At 46.0% G+C, this 15,312-nt stretch overlaps 1 protein-coding gene across 31 annotated transcripts in view; it reads right to left on the bottom strand.

Moving 5' to 3' along the window:
- MAPK8IP3 (mitogen-activated protein kinase 8 interacting protein 3) overlaps positions 1-15,312 on the bottom strand; it is a 155,169-nt gene that overhangs the window by 87,796 nt on the left and 52,061 nt on the right. For 18 of the 31 annotated variants that reach the window (XM_073362979.2, XM_073362987.2, XM_073362974.2 and 15 more), the window contains exon 5: positions 9,290-9,313. The exons of the other annotated variants lie outside the window; for them this stretch is intronic. In XM_073362979.2, coding sequence (XP_073219080.1) covers positions 9,290-9,313 — 24 coding nt within the window. The remainder of the gene's footprint in view (positions 1-9,289; positions 9,314-15,312) is intronic. 31 annotated transcript variants of the gene reach the window in all.

The raw sequence follows: 15,312 nt of genomic DNA, 5'->3' as shown, positions 1-15,312 counted from the left end.
CCAGAGCCTTGACCCCTAGGTACATTGATTTGGTTTTGTTTTAGAAATGTTACCCAAGAGGAGTCATTCTAAAATGTCTGCTACTTTCTAATGTTAGGAGACACTATAGTTCTGGAGACAATTTGCCAATATTGTACAGTTAAAGATGAGTTGTTTTCTATCTATACAGTATCTTTTGCATACTCACCACATTAGTGATGGCCATAGTCATGTGATAAACTACATTAATCACACACCTCTGGCTGCCTCACCTGCATTCTGCCCACTAATCCACTCCCCTGGGACTACTTCTATCATTCTAATCCCCTAAACAGCTTCAAATTTTAGTTTAGTTTCTCAGTAACCTGCCACAGAAACACTTTTTCTCCTGAATGTGGAATTTCCACCCCCAACATTATACTAGCCTGTGGAATTTCCATCCCCTACATTATACTGGCCTGAAACACCAACATGCAATAGTCAGTTCCAGGATTAGAAACAGGACCTTTATACCACTTGAGGGGAGACTCCCAGCTTTGCATTTAGATATATAGCACTTTTTACTCCTGAAGGTCCCAAGATCCCATACTTAAAAACAGTTACTCTTTTTAGGTAGAGAAAAGCATTTCAGGTCACTGTTAGAGATGTTTTAAAGGTTCCCTCTCCCTCAGAGCGGAATCATGGCCCTAAGAGAGGCTCACTTTACAGTGGCGGGGCAAAATAAACAGGCCCCAATAAACTAAGTTCCCTCTAAGTTGCACGGCTGTGCAGCTGCCTATTAAGCCCCGCACAGGGGCTCAGGGCTCCATCAGGGAGAGATGCCTCTACCCCTGTGAGGATTTGCCGTGGAGGGGATAGGCGCCCCTCTCCACCGGGCCACAGCAAGGACCTGCCCTGGACTTGCTGCAGCCATGGGAGAGGAGCCCCTCCCCTGCCCCAGCCAAGGCCCACCGGAGCTGCCAGGAGAGGAGCCCCTCCCTCAGCCCAGCCCAGCCCAGCCCAGCCCAGCTGGAGCTGCTGAGCCCGGGGAGAGGTACCTCTCCGTCGGCCCCAAGTTCTGTGGTGAGAGAGGGCTGGGGGGCAGCCTGCACCCCAAACCCCTGTGCCCTGGCCCTGAGCCCCCTCCCACACCCTGAACCCCGCATCCCCGGCCCTGCTCCAGAGCCTTGACCCCTAGCTGGAGTCCTCAGCCCCTGCACCCAACCCTCTGCCCCAGCCCTGAGTCCCTGATCTCCGGCCCCACCCCAGAGCCTGCACCCCAAGCCAGAGCCCTCACACCCCTGCCCTCACACCCCTGCCCTCACACCCCCCAAAACCCTCTGCCCCCACCCTGAGTCCCCTCCCACACTCCAAACCCCTCTGCCCCACATGAATTTTGTTATGTGCACTGTGACAGATTTTTGTTACCAATTTGCCTGAAGCATCAGGCTGAGGCCACAGGATTGTTAGGGGAGGAGAGGACGGAGCACACCAAGTAACTGAGTTTTAAAGCTTTATTGATAAAATAATAAAATAACAGCAGAGAGCGCTGTGGGGCGGGGGGTTCCCCACGTCACTCAGAGGAAGGAAGCAAGCTTTAATGCCACAAGCCCTAACCCACTTTTATACTTACACCCGCACTACCCGAGGCTGGCCAAGCCTTGGTGTAATGTAAGAAGAAGAGGGGGAGGGGTGGATGGGAGTTTTTGTTCCATTCACAGGTCGTCCAGGGTCTGCTGTTGATCTCCGACTTGCTTCAGCTTTTGGGAGGGTTTTAAGTCCTGGGTTGTTTTTTTTTGGGGGGGGGGCATTTCGTCCAAGGACCTTTGTTCCCCATGCTTTCTGTACCAATCCAAACCTGCCTTACACCTTTAACCCTTCCCAAAATGCTTTGCGATGCCTGCAACAGCATTAGCAACATACGATGCTGATCTGCCTCCCTAGGGGACCCCTTGAGGGAGGGGGCCATTGGGTTGTGACATTCCCCCCATTGACCCCAAGTCAACATTTTGTTGTGAGGGGTCACCACTTAGGTTTTCACCCTTTTTTTTGACACCGTGGCTAGGGTTACTGTTGGTTTTTTACATAAACAGTAATATAACACAAACAAAATGGTTAGGGCAGCAACAATTGCATACGTTAGCCAGTAGTGGCTTCTGGCTTTATTAGTAACATAGCATAACACGTCCCCCTGTTGGCATAGATGCCCCATCCGGATGGCTGTGGCAAAGGCAGCTTTTTTCAGATTAAACGTATGCTACAACACGGTAAAGGATGAGGCATAGGTTTGGAATACAGTCAGTTTTTCCTGGGTGTGCGTTAAGGGCAGGAAAACATTGGGTGTAATTCATGAAAAATTAAACACAACATAGTTAGAGATATTGACCCTACTTTGCATAACTGTGCGCCAATGCACCGAAAAATTTTGTGCCTTATTGGTAAATACATGGGCCTTAGTGGGGGCATATCCCGAAGCCTCCCCTTCCCAGCAGAGGTGTTGACCCCCTCGTAAAAGCGGCCTGGCATTGCCTTTTCTTTATATATTATTTGAGGGGGCTTTATAGGCCATAATTGCCAGGTGTTGCTCTCTGCAATCCCTATGTTCTGATAGAAGATGTAGTCAGCACATACCGCTTAGCCATGTTATTGGGGGGAGCCACCTCCCATATGTCGCGATGGACCACCCAATTCCAGATAATATGTGATGCCACATTCCCAGGATGCTAAGCCAAAATTGCCACCACCCACCAATGGATAAATTGACCTTTTTTTCCCACCATGGCCAATTTTGAACAGTGGTAAAATTAATGAAGGAGGACAAAAGTGTCAGACACCCGAGGACTTCCACAGATATGTGCCCCATACCTACATTGTATCACACTAACAACTTTTGGAGGCCTGAAGCAGCAAGAGCGGTCCCACCACTCCTGTTCGGGGTGTCCCTGGGCTTTTGCTATTACTGCCTTGTTTTGATAACAAAGCAAGAGGGAAAGAAAGAGAACAACACAAATGCACCTATTGGGGAAACTGAGGCACAGATGAAAAACTTCCTAAATTATTAGTGTCCCATTACAGCCCTTCCTGGCTTTTGTTATGGATGTTGTTTGCCTGGTTTAGGAGGTTACAACAACATTATTATTACATTTCGAGATCAGTAATTGCTATTGCTTGCCAAAGGACTTTCCATTCCAATTTTACTTCAAGCCACCACAGGAGGAACAGGGTTTGCCCCCATGGGATTCAGGGGTGGTTCAGGGCCACCCACCAGGTATTTTGCTGTGGCCCTGCTGTGTTTATTTGTACTATGCACTGTTTTCAAGGCACCTTTCCTTCAGCCTTCCGCTACACTATGGCTCAGGCCCCATTAGCAGCTCAAGCCAAGGAGAGCCTTTGGAGGTATTTTCCGTCCTCAGCATTACAATTATTCAGATAATTCCATGGACAGCTGGAAACCCAGATGGTTCAAGCAGGTGGCTGGTTTACAACCGAGGCCCACAATGCCATGAACAGAAATCTAGGGAGATATGTTTTGAGCTGATTGGCATGCGCCCATTTTAGTTTACTGGGTAGCTGAAGCTGGTACACTACTGGGGAGATGTGATTCACAATGGGGTACGGACCCACCCACTTGATGTTTAAAGTGTGGGCCGCCCTCCCCAGATTTTGCAACATTACCGTATTTTTAATTTGCCATTTCTGAATGTCTTTAACAATGATTTCCTTACACTTGGCCTTTTTATTTAATTTAAAGTGGACTTTATGGCTTTGTGAGTTTTACATAGCTTTTCCCTTAACTGGGCAAAGCTGAGACTTTTTTGGTTGTGGCAAACAGTAAATGTGGTTATTGGTAAACATAGTACTTACATTACATTTACATTTGTTTACTAGCGGGTTGCTAACATTTACATTCTTTCAAAACGTTTTTTTCCAGGAGTTAACATGTACACATTGCTCATTATACAGTACTGTGGTTTTATTATTTAATTTATTTTACATACAGGATTTTAGTGAAATGTCTTTACTACAGGGCTTTGGAGCAACAGGCAAGGACAAGTACACCCACTTTTGAGGAGTCCACTTGGTACAATCCCTGGTGTCCAATAGCTTCCCTCCCTCCCCAGCCCATTGGCTCGAAGTCTGGGGTAGCCAGAAGGATTTTATGTGCTATATGAGGAGTGGGCTAACTTTTTATATTTTTGCTTTTAGAGCTTGTTGGTGTGTGTTTTTAACAACAATTTTTCCACTTAAAAGGTCTGGCCTTACTATGCCAGAAATATACTGCATTCATTTGTATTGATAAGTATTAAACAGTGATCTTTTGCTTTGCTTTAGCAAGTGTATCAAAAGCTTTGTGTTTTTTGATATTACCCAAAACATTTTGCGTTCCAGGGTGGACAAAGCAAGTATTTGTATTTTAGTACATTCCATGTGCAATAGCAGTATGATTTTTTTATTATTTTATTTGGCTGTCCCGTAGCTGGGACAGAAAGCTTAATTTATTTTTAATTACCTTCAGGTCTACAGTATTTATAATCCCTGCTTCAAAACCAATTTTTTTAATATGGTGTTTGCTACCTGAGGAGGTTTTTCTGCAGCATTTGATACACAACAGTGCTAGCAACAAGACAAACAACACAAGACAAAACACAGAACACAAAACATAATTTTTATTGTGACAGTAGATTTATGGTATTTTGGGTTGCTTTTTAGCTTGTATCAGCTTTTTTGTGTTTTTGAAAGACAAAAAACAAACAAACATATTTTTACCCCTTTGGGGGTGAGAGATTATTGCTTAAAATATTTCTTTCTTTTTAAAATATTTTTGCTGATTACAAGCAAAACAGAGGAATTACCCCCATATTTTTTTCTGTTTGTTTTATAGACAAGCCAGGTTTTAATGGCTTCTACCTTTATCAGTTAGGTAATTTGCATTAACACAGATGCTTTTTGGCTTGCTTTTGGGATTTAAAGCCATTAGCAGCTCAAAGACTTTGTCTTAAAAGGGACACAATTAACTTTTACCAGAATTTTGATTACTTTTTACTTTTGCTTTTAAAACATACAAAAATTTGAAAAAGAAAATACAACCTATTGTGGCTCCCTTTGGAGCCCTAATAGGATTTTAATTAAGTAGCATGGTATGTTTGCTTTTTTTTTTTTTAAATCCCTTTTACAATATACACTGCTCATTTCTTTTACACTGCTTTGCTTATTTCCTTTATACATTTGGGGCAGTTAAGTTTTAATAGAACCTCCTTATATTTTTTTTTAGCAAATTTGACTAAATTGTTTATAGTCAAATGATTTTAATTAGGTAGTTTTTTTGCCTGGATTATTTACAGACATTCCTTTAGAAAAGGCCCTCCCCCCCTTTTTTAGAATGGCTGAAAAGAAAACAAGATTTTTTTTCTATAACATTTATAACACTGTTACGATGTTTAACTGCTTAATTTTCTTCAGCCTTTGCAGAGTTCACTTTTTACTTTTTTTTCTTAAAATTACTTGCTTATTTTCCAAAATGACATGTATGTTCATTAACTTAGGTTTTACCATTCCAAATACTATTTTAGGGGTCTGAATTTTCTATGTTTGCACTTACTTCTTTTCTTACTTTTGCCATTATGCCCTTAGGGCTTCCAACCTGTTTTTAATTTTTTTCATTTGTTGCCTGCTCACTTGTTTGGGCCCGATCCTGTTTTTCTCACTGCACAGTCCCTTTTTATGGACACAGGCTTTGTTTCACTACCAATTTAGCAAGGAGGGTGGGCTCCTTAACTAGCCCCCACCCCCTCCTGGTCCCTTTCCTTAAACAATATTACTTACAAGGGTTACCCCGTGAGGCTTGCCACCTGGACAGAATGCACGGCCAATTGGCGTTTTAACTGTTTAATTTTCTTTTTATGGTGGACACACTGCTGTTGAGGCGTATTCTGGGTACGAATGGTCAAATCTTTGATGAGTCCCTGAAGGACTGGTACTTGCTTAGCCAGTGTTTGCAGGTGGGTGCGTTTCACCTTTTCTGCCTGGAAGTTTTGTTTTAAGGCCGGCAACTTATTCTGGGCATAGGCTTGGGTTGCTGCCTGGTTAGTAATCTGCGTTTTTAGTTGCTCAGTTTTTACTAGCTGTTTACACACCTCTTCCCTTCTTCCTTTTTTTGCCCCAACAACATTTCACACCACATGGCCGCCGCAGTTCTTATTAATTTCACAGCTGGCCCTAGATTTTTACCCTTTTGCTTTTAATACTTGGCATATGGGTCTAACAAATTTTGCCAAGTATGCACGCTTCTTTGGAGCTCTGCCACAGAACCCCAGGGATTGTATCCCACTTTGGTGAGAGCCCTCTCCAACCTGCAGATGTCCTCACCCCCCTTTGAAAGAGGCTACAGGGTTCTGTCCCTTTTTGCTGCCTCCCCTGTGGCATGGGCATCCAGTCCCCCAGCCTTCCAGGACCCCATCATTGATGCCATCACCCACGACTGCGGGACTCTCGAGTCCGCAGCTGTACCCTTCTGTTTCCTGAACATATTATCACAAACCATTAGTACCGCTTTGAAGGTCTTTTTATTACTTGAGATTTTACGCCGCCCACACTGGCACCGGGGCTTACAATGCTCACCCCCCTCTCCCCCCTGGGTAGACGCTAAGCCTCCCTCCGTATTACTTGGTCATGCTACGACTGAGGGTCCATACACCAAATCCAAAACCCGTCTCGGGCACAGCGAGAAACCCTAAGTTTTCCTCTTCTGCTCAGTCATGCTACTACTGAGGGTGTATGCACCGAGGATTCCTTTCGTGTGGAGTGAGGGTTTTTAAGCCCTCCTCCTATTGCCCGGCACTTCTACGGCCAGGGGTAGACCCACCTGCACCCTTCCCCTGCTGACCGGGGTGGAGAGAGGAATGCCAAACCTCCCTCCATTTCTCAGTCATACTACGACTGAGGGTGGGACTCACCTTTAATTATAAAATCCTTAACATGTAATACCAACAGTGCTGGACAGAGCAAACATGAAATACCAAGGGCAAAGCAGTTGGTGCACTCCACCCCTCCGCAATTCTCCACCAAAACTGTGACAGATTCTGTTACCAATCTGCCTGAGGCATCAGGTGATCAGGCTGAGGCTGCAGGATCGTTAGGGGAGGAGATGACGGAGCACACCAAGTAACTGAGTTTTAAAGCTTTATTGATAAAATAATAATATAACAGCGGAAAGCGCTGGGGGGGTTCCCCATATCACTCAGAGGAAGAAACAAAGCGTTAGTGCCCCAAGCCCTAACCCACTTTCATACTCACACCCGCACTATCTGAGGCTGGCCAAGCCTGGGTGTAATGTAAGAAGAAGAGGGGGAGGGGTGGACAGGAGTTTTTGTTCCGTGCACGGGTCATCCAGGGTCCGCTGTTGATCTCTGACTTGCTTCTGCTCTCGGGAGGGTTTTAAGTCCTGGGTTCTTCTGGGGGCATTTCGTCCAGGGACCTTTGTCCCCCGTGCTCTCTGTACCAGTCCAAACCGGCCTTTTGAGGCTTCCTTGGTTTCCCCAAAACACATTGGCTTCAGCATCGCAAGACTGTTATGTTCCCATTCTCTGACCTTCACATTCTTACTAGTTTTGCACCCCCTTTTCAGGTTTTTTTGGTTCAGTTCTCCTTTCCCACAGGCTTTTGGCTGTTTAGCAGCAGGGAGCTTGTTTGTGCATGCGTTGGCCTTGAGTGGCAGTTTCGCCCTTTATCTTCAAGCCTAGCTGAATTGTCGAGTTAACCTGTTCCTTTTTTTCTCCCTCCCTCTTCGGCCTTTTGCAACCTGCAAAGGAATCTTCCACTCCACACTTACACCTTTAACCCTTCCCAAAATGCTTTGCGATGCCCGCAACAGCATTAGCAACATACAATGCTGATCTGCCTACCCAGGAGACCCCCTGAGGGAGCGTTGTGACAGCACCAATATGAAAGTGATGTGTCACACATCACCTCCATATTAGCGCACATAACATTTATTCTGAACATAGACATAAAAAGTTAGAGGGAATACTGCCAATAAGGCTCTAAAATATTTTTTTTCTGCAAAATAACTGGAAGCACTAGAAACCTGACGGTGCAATAGAAGAGATTTTATCTGCACTCCTTTAGGATGGCTTGCATAGCTCGCTACCAGCTTTGCCACTCATGAGCAATGCAGCCTTCCCAAACACATGCTGATAACGCCGTTACATCACACTCCGTCACGCAGTCTCTCGAGCTTTCTGTTTGAAAGCCACATCTTATTATATAGATAACATTGTAAGCATGCCCAGTACTTCACAGTAGTCTATGCTAAACAAAGAACAGAGGCCCAGATTCCCAGATTCCCAGCTAGGGAGGGAAAGTGAACTACAAAGGAGTTTGTAGCAGCTCCCCAATCCTGGGTCTGATTTTCCACCAGCCTAGTCCCCAGGGAAGTTTAAAGGTGCATCTACTCAATAAGGAGCTAAGTTACTTAGACTTGGAAATCAGGAGGCTCTCCCAATAAAGTTCAAAAGTTTAAAAAGAATAACGAAATGGCTGTTTATCTGGCAATGTTTAAAAGACTGAAAGATATCTCAGTCACACACACACACACCCTTTATAAATTCAGATCACAGAATTCCATTTTCCAGGCTATACTCTGAGGTAGTGAATTGAAGTGCATTCTGGGAGGTACTGAGAATGAAACACATTACAGTGAAACCCCATTTATGCGATATAATTGGGACCAGGGTTAGATCAGATCACCAAAAATCAGGATAATCTGGAGAATGGGCTTCACCCCCAGATGGCAAGTCTCAGACTTGAAGAGCCCTGCCACCCAGGGGACTGAAAGCCCAAACCCCACTGCCCAGGGCTTGAGCTGTCAGCCTCATTTCAGTTAATACGGAGAGCCGGATAATGTAGGCTCAGATAAACAGGATTCTACTGTATACGTCCCACTCAGACAGTGTCAATGTTTTGCTGTGTGTGGTAAGACAGATTTATAGGTTTGGGAAAATGCAGAAGCACCTCAGAACAGTCTAGGACAGTAAACACAGATACACTGATCACCTCAACACACTGGGCTCATTTGGTTTTTGGATTCAACCTCTGAATCTTCTGCTCTTTAAAACACAAGCCTCTGCATGATGTGCTAAAGCAGCAGTTTGACTGGCTCTCTCACGTACCAATAGAAGGCACTGTCATGTATATTAACCAGCTTAATGTATATACCAGTAGGGGTGATGACACACAAGCCAGGACATTATATTCCCAGCAGTCAGACAGCTGTTACTCAACCCCAATCTCCAAAGTGACAGTTTTTAAAAAAAAATGCTGTAATAGGATTTACCTTTTCCTCCATGACTGGCGATGACTGCAGTGACAAACATAGCAGCCAAAACAGAGTGGCAACCACACAAGAAGCGAGACAAGAAAACAACCATTAGAGAGCAAAAAGTCATGCAAGCACATGTATGTTTATGTGCTCACACAAATACATACCTGAGCAGTGATGGAGATACTTACAGCCTCATAAGCATGCAGCCATACAGCAGACCCATTACATGCATGCACTCATAATCAAACAATGTAGAAACACACACACTCTCTCTGTATGTCTCTTGTGCATACATGTACACACTATTCTGTGCTTATACCAACTTCAGTCATAGTGACAAGCAAACATACCAAGTGTATGTATGGGTTCACACAAATATGCCCCTATCTAGCATATCACACAAAATGCACCTATGACACTGCACACCGTATTCTTCACAGTGATATTATTATGATACGATTATGACATAATTATGATGTATGTCATGCAAGATAAGTCATGTGAGGTGTCATTGGAAAAGTTAAGATTTGCTTATTAGGATTATCCTATTTGTATGCATGTAGCCTTTTTGTATCTGAAGTTATGAATACTGACTAAGTATATGTATTTCAAATGTAGTTACACCTGGGTAATGCCAACTAGACAAGATGCTTTCAGTCTAGATAGTGGGTGGGGAAGGACCTACTCAGGGCAATGGACCATTAGGAAAAAATAATAGGCCTTAGGAGAAGCGTATCTCCCACCTGGTGAGCCTTCCTGAGAACGCTACAGACAGGCTCCAAGTAATGGCTGCTAGGACTCTACAAGGACATGTGACCAGGCGACATGTCTCTGGACTCCATCTTGGGATGTCAGTATTTTTCCACAGACTGGGCTGGGAACCGAACTTTGGGAACAAAGGTTTCCCACCATATGCAAAAGCTATATAAGGCAGGGAGTGACATCATCTGGGGTTCTTCACTCCCCACACAAGAAGGCTCCTGGAAACACCTGAGGAACAAAGACTGAACTGGGGGAAGTGCTGGACCCAGGCTAGAGGGATTTCTAGCCTGTGAATGAAACAGCTGAGGATTCCAAGCTGTAAAGCAAGTGCAGTTTGCCCCTTAAGAATCTGCAGCCTGCTTGTATAATCTCTTAGGGTGAGAATTTGCTGTTCATATCCAATCTATTTAGTATATTAAGTTTAGTTTGCGGTTATGTTTATTTGCAAGGTAAATCTGCTTTGATCTGTTTGCTATCACTTAAAATCTATCTTTTGTAGTAAATGAACTTGTTTTTGCTTTATCTGAACTAGTGAGTTGGAGTGAAGTGTATGGGAATCATAACTCAGGGCAAAGGCTGTTGCATATTCCTCTCCACATTGAGGGAGAGGGCGAATTTTATGAGCTTACTCTGTACAGTTCCCTGTGTAGCACAAGATGGTATAATTCTGGCTTTATACTACAAAGGGGATCATAGAATCATAGAATATCAGGGTTGGAAGGGACCTCAGGAGGTCATCTAGTCCAACCCCCTGCTCAAAGCAGGACCAATCCCCAATTAAATCATCCCAGTCAGGGCTTTGTCAAGCCTGACCTTAAAAACTTCTAAGGAAGGAGATTCTACCACCGCCCTAGGTAACGCATTCCAGTGTTTCACCACCCTCCTAGTGAAAAAGTTTTTCCTAATATCTAACCTAAACCTCCCCCACTGCAACTTGAGACCATTACTCCTTGTCCTGTCATCTGCTACCACTGAGAATAGTCTAGAACCATCCTCTCTGGAACCACCTCTCAGCTATCAAATCCCCCCTCATTCTTCTCTTCTGCAGACTAAACAATCCCAGTTCCCTCAGCCTCTCCTCATAAGTCATGTGTTCCAGACCCCTAATCATTTTTGTTGCCCTTCGCTGGACTCTCTCCAATTTTTCCACATCCTTCTTGTAGTGTGGGGCCCAAAATTGGACACAGTACTCCAGATGAGGCCTCACAAATGTCGAATAGAGGGGGACGATCACGTCCTTCGATCTGCTCACTATGTCCCTACTTATACATCCCGAAATGCCATTGGCCTTCTTGGCAACAAGGGCACACTGTTGACTCATATCCAGCTTCTCGTCCACTGTCACCCCTAGGTCCTTTTCCGCAGAACTGCTGCCTAGCCATTCGGTCCCTAGTCTGTAGCTGTCCATTGGGTTCTTCTGTCCTAAGTGCAGGACCCTGCACTTATCCTTATTGAACCTCATCAGATTTCTTTTTGCCCAATCCTCCAATTTGTCTAGGTCCCTCTGTATCCTATCCCTGCCCTCCAGTGTATCTACCACTCCTCCCAGTTTAGTATCATCCGCAAATTTGCTGAGAGTGCAATCTACACCATCCTCCAGATCATTTATGAAGATATTGAACAAAACCGGCCCCAGGACCGACCCCTGGGGCACTCCACTTGACACCGGCTGCCAACTAGACATGGAGCCATTGATCACTTCCCGTTGAGCCCGACAATCTAGCCAACTTTCTACCCACCTTATAGTGCATTCATCCAGCCCATACTTCTTTAACTTGCTGACAAGAATACTGTGGGAGACCGTGTCAAAAGCTTTGCTAAAGTCCACTGCTTTCCCTTCATCCACAGAACAAGTAATCTCATCATAGAAGGCGATTAGATTAGTCATGCATGACCTTCCCTTAGTGAATCCATGCTGACTGTTCCTGATCACTTTCCTCTCATGTAAGTGCTTCAGGATTGATTCTTTGAGGACCTGCTCCATGATTTTTCCGGGGACTGAGGTGAGGCTGACTGACCTGTAGTTCCCAGGATCCTCCTTCTTCCCTTTTTTAAAGATTGGCACTACATTAGCTTTTTTCCAGTCATCTGGGACTTCCCCCGTTCGCCACGAGTTTTCAAAGATAATGGCCAATGGCTCTGCAATCACAGCCGCCAATTCCTTTAGCACTCTCGGATGCAACTCGTCCAGCCCCATGGACTTGTGCACGTCCAGCTTTTCTAAATAGTCCCTAACCACCTCTTTCTCCACAGAGGGCTGGCCATCTATTCCCCATGTTGTGATGACCAGCACAGCAGTCTGGGAGCTGATGTGCACCTGGGGAGTTGGGAGTTGCCTTAACTTACTCCTGGGGAAGTATGCACAACTGCACATGCGCAGAATTCATGTCTCCTGCAGATTTTTTTGCTTCCCTGCACAAAAATGACTTTCTGACAAGGAAGCAAAGGGAAGCTGCAAGAGCAGTCATGCACCACTCCCTAGCTGCGCAGGTGCATTATTTCAGGCAGCCGGCAGAGAGGTAAATCACTTCAGTGCTGGGGACACCCCAGCAAGTGACTCCTACCCCGAGTTAGGATCAGCTGCTAATCCCAGCTGGGCTGGAGGCAGGAGACGACGGGACTTCCTCTTCCCCTGCAAGAAGTATCTGGGGTTGTGTCAAACCCAGGTCCAGAAACCTCCCGCAGCTGCAGAAAGCTCAGCATCCTCCCCTGCTTCCTGCCCCCATTGCTCCTCATCTGTGGGGCGAGGTGTCACCATATGGGGAACTGCTCCCCCATCCGCCCAACCCCCATACATCTGGCTCTCCTATACCCAGACACCCCTGTCAAGCCTCACCCCATACACCCAGAAACCCCCTAGCCCTCCATACCCAAACCCCACCGCACTGAACCTCAACCCCTGCATCTGGAGCCCCCTGCAGCCAGACTCCTTCCCTCTGGACTCCCACCCCTGCACCCAGACCACCCCCCACTGAGCTTCCTGCACTCAAACCCCCACCCTGATGTGCCCCACCCTAAGCCCCCACATCCAGACCTCCATGCCACTGACTCCAACTAGCTGCTTCCAGACCCCCACCCTACCAAGCCCCACTCCCCCTGCACCCAGGCCCCCCTGCTGAGACCTGCACACCCATAATGCTGAGCCCCAACCACCTTCACCTGGAAGCCCCTGCAGAATCCCACTGCAAACCCGGAACACCCCCCTCCCCCATGAGCCTCTGCGCATCCACATCCCCCCACACCTAGACTCCCCCACTGAGCTGCCTGCACCCAGATTGCCCCACACAGAATCCTCTCACTCCACACCTGGATCCCCCCCATACTGAGCCCCTCTACATTTGGATTCTTGCCTGGTTGAGCCTGCCTGCCCCACACAGTGCCTAGTGCAGAGGGGCAGGGCCCGCAATGTTTCTGGAGCAGGCCCAGGCCTTGTGCTGTGTCAGGGTCAGGTGCAGCCTCACTGCTGAGTCCATGTCCTGGGGGCGAGGGGCTGCAGGGTGATCTCCCACCTTTGAGCAGCCAGTGACCTGTGTTCCCTATTGCCATGCTGGAGCCTCCATATTTATTGACAAATAAAACCTGCAGAATTTTAAAATATTGTGCACAGAATTTTTAATTTTTTGTCACAGAATGCCCTAAGGAGTATTAACTGTAGCCTATCTATGCAGGGGCTGGTCAGAGAGCCTGCATGTAACTGCAGCTGGGTGTGTCCCTACCTATATGTGTGCTGGTGAAAGTGTAGGCTGGAGAGCTTTGCAGCTTGTCACAGCAGTACAGTGTGAGAGGGAGCCCAGAGTGGCAAGTCAGGGGGCTCCAGTGGTACCCCAGTTCCAGGTGGGACCCCTGGGGGGAGCCTGTCACAGCACCCACCCACCAAAGCACACAGATGAGCTCATACAAACACCCATGAATGCAGTGAGAGATGTACACTTATGGGTCCCACAAATACACACCACTGCAGCAAAGCACACAAAATATATGTGCTCATTTATACTCATCCGACGCAGAACACACCCAACATAAATACATATGCTCACATGAATGTGTACTCTAGTGCCCCCCACACAAGGGCACAATGCAAAGCTTGGAATGAAGAAAAAAGGCCTCTTTCAATTAATGGTTTGTACAAACTCAGAAGGAGCCACGAGTCACAGACACATGATGTATGGTTCTCCTATTTTCTCCTCCCAAGAGGCTGGCAACACACCAGCACTCAGAGGCACTCAGATTGCTACTTGTGCAGTACAGAGCAGGAAATTCATGCTGACAGTTTCATTCCTCCCCACAGTGAGCAGACAGATTGTCACAATTCTTGAAACTTTCCACCATGCATCCTTTCCCCAGTGACAGCACAAAGCCACATTTAACTAATGTTTCTTGGACTTTGGGAAGGGGAAATGTGAGCAGAATTAATTCAACCTGCATCATGCAGCCATGCTCACATCACTCCCTATCTAATTTTGGAAGATGCCAATGGCAGGAACAACCACTCAGAATACAGAAGCCCTGATTCTGCTGTCACATACAGTGGTTTTACACTTCAGAATGCACTGACTTCTGTGGAGTTTCTCCTGTTTACTTTAGTATAAGTGAGAGAGAAATCAAGCCAAAGGTATCTAATTCCTAGCACTACACTGGTGACATAAGGCTCTGGGGGGAAGGATAGCTCAGTGGTTTGAGCATTGGCCTGCTAAACCCAGGGTTGTGAGTTCAATCCTTGAGGGGGCCAATTAGGGTTCTGGGGAAAAAATTGGGGCTTGGTCCTGCTTTGAACTGGGGGTTGGACTAGATGATCTCCTGAGGTCCCTTCCAACCCTGATATTCTATGATTTGGCTATGAAAGTATACTGTAAAGCTTTCCCAGTTCTCATGGGACAGGAAATAAAAGAGAGGAAAAAACAGACTAATGTAAAGGAGAGTTTTATACCGGGGCATCTGCTCCTCCACCCACAGGAGTGTCTATGAGCTATTGGTTCTTTAACTCCACAGTGAATTAAAGACTTATTAGGCTCCTGTTCCAAAGCCCACTGAAGTCAATGACAGTCTTTCTATTAACTTCAAAAGGTTTGGGATCTGGCTGTTTAAACGTGTAATACTTGCAGATTTCTAATGAGTACTTGAATAGGCATTAGGAAGTTTGTGGAGAGGTGGTAATAGTCCCCTCTCTCCATGACTCTAGGGAACAAAATCTGCCAAGAGTTGCAGTGAGAAGTTTCTTTAAAAAAGAAAGATTCTTTTTAAAAAGATTATATACATTTTATCTTGCATTTGAA

The sequence above is a fragment of the Lepidochelys kempii genome, chromosome 10, assembly GCF_965140285.1.
Source record: "Lepidochelys kempii isolate rLepKem1 chromosome 10, rLepKem1.hap1, whole genome shotgun sequence".
NCBI classification, from domain to species: Eukaryota; Metazoa; Chordata; order Testudines; family Cheloniidae; genus Lepidochelys; species Lepidochelys kempii.
Note: the sequence above shows the minus strand (reverse complement) of the source record. Positions and strands in the feature narration are given on the sequence as shown.